Source organism: Eschscholzia californica, unplaced genomic scaffold (assembly GCF_041429995.1).
Source record: "Eschscholzia californica isolate CP2 unplaced genomic scaffold, dmEscCali1.0.p SCAF_3, whole genome shotgun sequence".
NCBI lineage: Eukaryota > Viridiplantae > Streptophyta > Magnoliopsida > Ranunculales > Papaveraceae > Eschscholzia > Eschscholzia californica.
The window spans coordinates 44,574,708-44,583,742 of record NW_028238420.1 but is presented as its reverse complement, the minus strand read 5'-3'; the positions used below and the strand labels follow the sequence as shown (position 1 = coordinate 44,583,742).

The following is a 9,035-nucleotide window of genomic DNA, read 5'->3' as shown; positions in this document are numbered from 1 at the left end:
GAGAATATCGTGACCGCATTTTTCATCTAATTCTTTTTTTTAAGGCAAATCGTAACATTTATTTCAAATTTAAAGAGTTTGTTACAGGGATGCTATGATGGGAAGAAAGGCAGTTAGGAGAGCAAGAGTAGTATGTTAAACCAGATTTCCTTGAGTTAATAGCAATATGATGAGCTTTGCTATTTAACTTTCTTAATCACATGCTTAGCTGTCCAATGTACTGAGCTTTAATCGTCATTCAAAAAGTTGCTAAGATTTAGTGAGTCTCCTTCCAAAAGTAGGTGCTTTACTCCATGATTTGCAGCCCACAAAATATCTTTCAAAGATGTCAGACCTTTACCTTCATCTATGTGAGATTCTCCTGTGACTTGTTTACCTGTAGAATCATGAACCTCGTTACCAAAGAGGATATAAGTGAATTAGTTACAAATGAACCATAAAGCCAAGCTTAACAGCAGCAAGCTCTGCTTTCAGAGCGAAGCGAGCCGCGCTAGCGTGCTTCCGTTTTGAGGCTGCAAGCAGCAAACTACGGCAAAAAGCAGCAAGCTCCGCAACAAGAGCGAAGCGAGCTTATCAGAGAAAGCCGTAGCGCGCAAGCCTTTAGAAGCAGGCTGCTAGTTGTAGCGTGCTAGCGCGCTACTCTTCTTTTTTCTAGGCAGCCGTGAAGCGGGCAGCTTTGCTCATGCACGAATTACTAGCGAGGGGAAGAGCGGAGCTCCAACCTAACGAATGGAAGCGAGCCTATCAGAGAAAGCCGTAGCGCGCAAGCCTTTAGAAGCAGGCTGCTAGTTGTAGCGTGCTAGCGCGCTACTCTTCTTTTTTCCAGGCAGCCTCGAAGAAGGCGGCTTTGCTCATGCACGAAGGACTAGCGAGGGGAAGAGCGGAGGTCCAACCTAACGAATGGAGCGCCACCACCGCTTACTAAGCGTGCCTGGAGGGGGAGAGTTCAATTGAGCCGCCTGCCTTGAAAAGTAGAGGGTAAGCTTTGAGATTGATTGTTTAGAGTATGTATGTAAGTTCTTGTGTTATAAACCAGAAGGTCCAATTGTAAGTGTTTGCCTCTGAATATGATCTCACACCTTTGTTTCCAAAGATGCCAAAGTGCAGTAAATAGAAATTCTAATATTGTTAGAGAGAAAAAATGGTCTATATTGACATCCAAATTTAGAAAGTGTACAACCACATGTAGAAATTTGAATTTTGGTTGTGTAGACCAGAAGCAGGAAGAACTGTTCCTTCGTAAATTAGCAATTTTGGATGAGTTGTATTTGAGTTTCTTCTTTTTGAGTATATAGAAAAGAAATGTTTCTACAAACTTTGGAAAGGCTACCACTTAAGCCAATAGTAGTAGGAGGATTTTGGGATGGACTGTGTAATCTCCAGACTAGGATAACATCCACTTTTGGGTATCTGATCTTGAGGTATGTGGGATGGCTTGTATCCTTTGTTGGATGTCATTTGTGAATAGATTAGATAAAGCTTACTGGTTCCATTTTCTATTATGTGTGATAAGTTGGGAGACAAAAGTATAACCTTGATTATTAGGACATACGAACGGTTGAATTCCAGTAATCCAAGGATCAGACCTTATGTTGACCACGCACATCACCAATCTCCCAAGTTATATGATTGATTCTTTTGGACAGACTTTCTCAACCATGAAGGATTATGGTTAGCTCTTGAAGAGGGGTACCTAGCTACCATAAATTGGCCCCAGGTAGTGTTTGGTTTAGTTCTGAACTTCCAGTTAAGCTTACTTTGTTTGAACAGTAACAATTTAGAATCAAAGATAAAAATTGTGATGCATTAGGTGAAATCCCGAAATTATAAGTAATTGTAGCACTCCTTGAAATAAATAGTACAACTATTCTCCAGCAATTCCACAAAAACCACAGGATCAAAATTTTTAACGTATACAAATTAAATTCCATCAGAAGGAATCGGCTGGAATTCAATGAATACCATTTTGAAAGAATAGTCCGACTATTCTTCCTTCCACATATCTGCAAACTCATCAGGCTCCAATGGATTAGATTGCTCGTGCTCCTTCCTCCTTGTCTTTGCTTTAACCTTCTTCGCATACTTCCCTGCCTTCTTCCTCTTCTGCATTGCTCGAATCTGCAAATGCATTGAACAGACGACCACTATAAATAAACAAACAAAATTGTCGATACAAAGAGATCACATTACATTTTTCATACGAAAGATAAGAGTCTGATACCATTGGCCCGCATGAAATGAGTACGAGAATAACAACCACCATTATCCGAATGGGTGAAGTCAAAAGAAAAGATGATAGAGTGCTGGGATTCTCTTAATCAAGGTTACAAGTACGTTAATTAATTCCATTTAGTTGGGAATCGATCAATGGGTTCCAGCAGTGCATGAAGTTTATAGGGCGATCTTGCTTTTCGCATTGTCGAAGCAAGGTCTTGCTTTTTGGGTAGTGAGAGCCCGGTATTGATTTTCAGGTGGTTCGAGAAATGATCCAGAAAGCATTATACAATTATGAGAACATTCACCCGACATTGACTATACTATCTTAGGAACCAGTTAATGGTTAACTCATCATTCAGAAATCATAACCATTCTTCGCATATCATAGCACACGTGATAGTAAGAATACAAGTGGAGATGTAGTAATCTTCTAACCTGATTTGGAGACACATAAAATGGGTTTTCATACAAAGTCGGCCCACCAAAGCTGCCGCTAAATATCTTGATCGGATTTAAGCAAAATCTTGGACCAACCTATTCAAAACAAACACAGCTTTAAGTTATGATTTTCACTGCAACTTTGAGAAGGTCTTAAGTTATAAAGATAACATACCTCGACGAGAGTCATTTTATCCAGACCACCACGATCCACTTTCTCTGCTTCATTGTGAGGAACAGAAATCTACAGGAAAAAACCGATATCGAAAGTTAAGAGATTAGGGACTAAGCACATTTGAATAGATCCACAAAACAACGAAACTGTGGCGTGCACTAATGTATAATTTAGAAGCTTTAGAATATTTGTACCTGGTAGTTCCTAAACCATATATGATCATCAACAATTGAGAAAACAAAGACATGGTCATGGTAAGGTTTAGATTTCCTGTGTTCCTTTGGAGTTCCAAATATCTGCAAACAAAAAAAGACATCAGCTCATTAGACCATCACAATAGCTCACAAGTAAACTGTAAAAGGTTTAGTTAAAACGAAGCATCCTCTCAATCATCCTTGTCTCCTCCCAAAAATTGTACAAGAAAAGTCGGACATTAGGATGAGGCAAAGATCACCTCCCAATTAAAGGCAACACTTTCACTTACACATCCTCGAGATCTTTTTTTTTTTGAAAGTTTGAATTAATATTAGAAAAAGCGGGAGATACAAAAGAAATAAGAATTATGACAGAAAACAGTAAAAGGACCGGGGAGGTGACCCGGAACCAGAAACCTCCCCAATTACATAGGAGCAATACACCAGATAGCCTGCTCCCCCCCCCCCCCCCCCCCCCCCCCCACCGTCATAGGGAGGAGCAGCAAAAAGCACAACCACAGAGGCTCCTGACAAAACTGAAACAAATGGGCTTATCGCACACCGACTCTGTCTGCCTTAAACACCACCAGAGAGGGACTGCCGCCCTCCCCTTCACTGAGAAGAAGAATCCTTACTCTCTTCGGCTTTAAACATCCTCGAGATCTTACTTTCTTCGGCCTTTAGTTTGAGTTTTTTTAATCTCAATGGATGAACAAAATTAGGGTTGTTGGAGCATCCAACCCCTTTACTCTGAGCCTTTATTACAGCCAAGTGGGATTCCTCAGTTTGATCTCATTAGATAACCAGTTAAGTTGAATGACCTTCAAGTCTACACATACATCATGTTGGCATCACGATCTACCTAATATTCTCTGTTCTCTGAACTATTTTCCCTCAGTTCAACCACTTACGAGAGGTAGTTGCGAAGAGAGTAAAGATTTTTCGAACTAGACATATAGAAAGGAAAATGCAAACCACTGTGTCAATAATAAAGAGAAGTAAGAAACTACAAGTACCTGTGTTATCATTTCCTTCAAAAGCTTCCAGTGAGGGTCTTTATCAAAGTTGGAGGAGAATGTTAAAAGTGGTCGAGAACCTTTCAGATGATTTCCTGTAAGCTTTAATTCTTCCATGGTATGCACTAAACGATGGCAATTTGACACAATCAGTCCCATAGTCCCATCAGCTTCATCAAGTTCAATTTAAAACAGGAGAAATACAACATCTTGAAGAAAACTCAAAGTCATAAACCAGAAACATTACCAGCATTAACTAGAAATTTAACAGACGGTCCATTTGGACACTTAGCCATCCAGAGGTAAAGATCCTTAGCTTTCCTGCACTGTAAATAAAGAAAAATGTATAACAGTATAAGCCAAGAACGATGAAAATTCAAACACAAAAGAAACGTTTTCTTCTTGTAAACTAATGAGGCCGGCAGTTATAAACAGCCTATTGTCGTCCTTAAGGTAATAGGAGCATCTCAACAAGAGCTTCAATAAAGATGATACTATTGTTGTATCATCTCATGGTCATGCCGTGAGATTATGTCATGAACAAAAACCAGAACCCGAAAAGATCAAAAATACGGCAGGACCCGATACCAATGGCAGTTGAGTAGTCACAGGCGGTATCAGACCCATGGCAACTCATCTCCGAATCTCCGAGGATGGGAGAATGTGATAAGCCTGGGACATAGTTTGATCTCAAAACATTTTATGTCTAAGCCTTTTAGGTGAGGTCATGGAGCTTTGGCAATGAACAAAACAAGGTTCCTGATGGGCTTGGGAGTGGGTGTCAAAAGCGGGGACAACACATATAACTATTGGGGCTTGGGTCATCACCCAAAAATCGGAAACGAAACCAGAACATCACAAAAGGACACAATAGAAACCCTAACTAAATACTTCTAACTATGCAAGCAAGAACGATAAAATCATTATAAAGATCAACACTTTTTTACCTCAAAAAACAAGCAAGAAGAGCAATTCTTAAGCTCAACTAACTCATTAAGAGCTGCCCCTTTGCTTTCTTTTGAATCAACTTTGTTATCTTTCTTACAATGAGGCAAGAGTGAGACAACATTCAACATCAAATGCCGATACCTAAAAATCAACAATATTTTTAATCCATAAACTTCCCAGATTATAAAACAAAACGTGAACTTGGAATAAATGATTTACCTGTAAATTATACGACGAGAACAAGTAACAAGAACTTTCTCTTTGTTCCTGAAGATTGGAGAATTAGTTTCTTTCTCTTCTTCGACTTTGTCTTTGTCTTTCCATCCCAAGAGTGTTCTTTTAGGTCTTTCTGGAGCTGTGTCATCCTTTGGAGGTGGTTCTGAGACTTGAGCGAGCTTTCGTTTCTTACCCATTTCTGTAAACTGCAGAAAACTAGAAGAAAGGAGATACCTTGCCTCTCTCACTAGCAGAGTTGTTCACAAATTTTGAGCAACAGAAACCCTAGTAGTTTATAAGTCAAATAACAGTGGAGGCCCAAAACCCTAAATCTCAGAATACCATTAGGTTTAACGGGTTGGGTACAACCAACCCTTGGTCGACCCGATCCCTAGCCATGGTTACGGCTTACGGACCTTACGGTACCAATACCCTAACCGTGGTCTTTCTTTTGTAAATTTTACAAAAGGTATACTTGACCCGCCTCATGGGACTCCCACTTGAACCGCATGTGAAAGAAACAAAATCTTTCTCTCTTCGTGACTGAACATGTGAGGGGAGAGAGAAGCTTTTGTTTCTCTCACATGCGGTTCAAGTGGGAGTCCCATGAGGCGAGTTGTGTAACATTGTTGTAAAAAGAAATCTTTGTTTCTCTCACATGCGGTTTAAGTGAAAGTCCAATGAGGCGGATTGTGCAACCTTGTTGTAAATTTTAAGGTCATCTAAATTTCTCACTTACTTCAATATTTTTAATGGGGGCCAATATATGGACAAACAAAAGTATTATGTGGACAACAACAACAATAGGTGTAAAAATAATTCCCCCCTTCATCCTCAACCTCTATCTTCATCCTTCATCGTTTCTCTTTCTAAGAATTTACTGCCGTGAATCAACTCGATTGTGATCATTGACAAAGTTAAACTCTGGACTGATAAAATCTTCCACTCGTACATATAACATAATATTTTCGATTTCTACCACCCTTTTTTATCTTCTGTTTATTCTCAACCTCGTTTACTATCTCTCTTCTTTCTCTCTCTCTCTCTAAAAAGACAGTAAATCATACCAACCTTCGGCTTAACTGCCTCCTTGTTGTAATCCTTCTACCAATCTAACAATTAGTCCTACGTAATCCTTCTTCAATGCTCGAGATTTCATCTTCCCAGAGTTAATCCTCACCAAAATCATTTATTAAGAAATGGGTATATCAAAAAAAAAAAATTGTTTTTGATTTTGGGAAGTTTTGATTATTATGGCGTGTTGGTTGATTCTGTTCAAAAAGAATTCATATGAATTTTATATGTGGAGAACAACATCTGCTAGGTTTATTAGGGTTTGGATGATAATGCAGTTGTCCAAATAGAAACTCTATTTCTCGATTGACTTAGATAGACTTGCAAAAATGGCTACTGCTAGGTTTATTAGTCGGTTGTCCAGTTATGAATTTCATACGTCCCTTAATTTATTATTTGTACACCCAACTTCAGTTGTCCACATAAGAATTTCGTTTGTCCACATATTGGCCACCTTTTTAATTAATAATCAAAATATATCTAATAACTAATTTTATATGAACTTTTAATGTATAAAAAATTATTTTGTTTTAATTTAATAACCCAACCATTTATTGCTTAATAAATAGGTGGTGCTTGTGAGAGACTGGAACCGAAAGTCAATGGAACGTGGTCGTTGATCGAAAGTCAGACTGTCACTCATAATTAATTTGTGGGCACTGGCAACGCTATTGGACTTAACCTGTGACAAGAAACATAACACAAATGACTATAAGATCCTTGGAACACCGGGGTAGTGTCAGTCAAAGAGACTTCGACGGCCAAGTCAGTAAGTTTGACAAATATAAAATTAAAAACCAAGACGGAGGTATGAAATTACGAATATTATCTAAGCAAGACGATTGTCAGGAGATAAGGTGATAGAGTGGAAGGTATGTTTGCGTAACTTTTTTGTCGTCGAGAGAGATAAAATAGTCCAGTACGTTCACTCTTTGGTCGTCAGGAGAGAGACTGTCTTACACCGGGTGAAAGGAAGTATCATTCTATGAGGTTTCCCTCGTTGATAAAGTAAGAGAGAAAGCGATAGATCGTCGTCCTCGGTAAAATGACCAGAGAAAGATAGGTCGCGTTTTCTTGATATAGTGAGGTCATCTTCTTTTAGTATGCATGTATGAAAGATAAAGATATAACATTTATATGAGAGAGAAAGTAAGGTTGTTTCACTTTTGGGTGAATGAGAGTGAAAGTAAGTAGGCGTACATTGTTCAGTAAAGAATGAGATGCCTTGTATGTGACTTTCCTCGTTCTTATATAGTATTGTGCGGTCGGTTGTCACCTTGTGTTGAGTTGTCGTCTTGAATGTAGTAACACATGTAGTTGCCCTCTTGAAATATGGATAGTAGCAACAACTCTTTCAACGGGTGTATTGACGATATCTTTGATCAATTGATACCTTGAATAATAGTAACGCCTCTAACAGATACATTGGCGCGAGGGAGGATCGTGCATATTTATTCGACCAACTGTCGTAGAGTTGTTGTGAACGTTTTCTCTAGTTCTGATCCCCTAGAGCTAGCGTTGGAATATTTATCCAATATATGCGCATATTCTCATTATTTCGGGTACTCGAAGATGAGCGGGCCAGACTCATTTATCATTTAGTTTATGAGTTTGGTTAGCATGTAAGCCTATTAGTCATTGATTCTTAGGGATGCTCTTGGTAACGAATTTTGGGCATACGTTAGTAATGAAATAATTGTGATTTTGGATGAAGTAGGTATTTCCTAGATAATGATAAAAATGATTTAATTGTAGGTCTTAAAGAAAATCGATAAATACTTGATATTCGACGAGTACCCGCACTTTTTACAAGTCCAGCTTTGGACTTCTATCATAGAACCAAAACCACTTATATCCAGAATTGTAATTTTTAATGAGTTCCAATTTTGGACATTGGGAAACAGAAACCGCAACTAGCCATTGACACTCTAATTATTGAGTCTCAACCAGTACATTAAAAGAGGAGGGTTAAACTTAATTTGACCACCAATTTGTGACCAACTAGAAATTTTACTTTATATTTGTCTACCATTTCAAAATAGCCTCAAATGTCATGTGAAATTTACACTGTCTTTATGTCCCTTCTTACCAATTATTTGTTGTGTTTTCCATCATGTACCATTTATTTTTCTTATAACCTACAACCAATCGCAGGAACAAACTGGTCCCCACAAAAATGCTTTTTTTTCCTATCTTCTCCGATGACCACCGCTCCCGCCGCCACCATCTCTAACTCTATTTTGCTAGAAAAATGAAAATACCTTAACGAAACCCTTTGTCTGGTTGAGTTTCCTCCAAACTTTGGGTGAAGTGCATCTTCGTCGATGATACGAGGAAACCCCAACCAAAGTACGGTTTATCGAGGACATTTTCACCTCCACACAAAATTGAAACAAAAAAACGAAAATAACGTTAGAGATGGTAGTGGTCATCAGAAGAGTGAGGGAAAACAAAACCTTTTTATCTATTTTTTCTGACCAGAAACCAGTCGTCGAGTGATGGTCGACCGACCTTCGTCAGTAAATAGTTTCTAGGCAGAAGGAAGAGAAGGAATGCTTATGAAAGAAGGGTATCAAGGAAAAAGAATCAACTGTAAGTTTTTTTTTGCAGAAAAATTGACTGTAAATTGATTAACAAACATATGATTTCCTAGGTTATTTTGGCATGTTGGACAAATATGAGGCCAAATTTTTAAATTGATAGCAAATTTGGGGCCCAAATAGGAATTAATTCATGGACTTTGGGTGATCCAATGAC

At 38.5% G+C, this 9,035-nt stretch overlaps 1 protein-coding gene across 1 annotated transcript; it reads right to left on the bottom strand.

The window, feature by feature from the left end:
• Window positions 1-1,776: 1,776 nt before the first annotated feature.
• Window positions 1,777-5,445, bottom strand: LOC147550728 (ribosome biogenesis protein BRX1 homolog 2-like). The gene is made up of 8 exons (XM_086668839.1): window positions 5,208-5,445; window positions 4,988-5,129; window positions 4,288-4,366; window positions 4,041-4,165; window positions 3,025-3,126; window positions 2,831-2,899; window positions 2,653-2,751; window positions 1,777-2,118 (listed from the first exon to the last, which is right to left on the bottom strand). The coding sequence occupies exons 1-8, from the start codon at window positions 5,399-5,401 to the stop codon at window positions 1,984-1,986; spliced, it is 945 nt and encodes a 314-aa protein (XP_086524965.1). The 5' UTR covers window positions 5,402-5,445; the 3' UTR covers window positions 1,777-1,983.
• Between the last annotated feature and the right edge of the window lie 3,590 nt (window positions 5,446-9,035).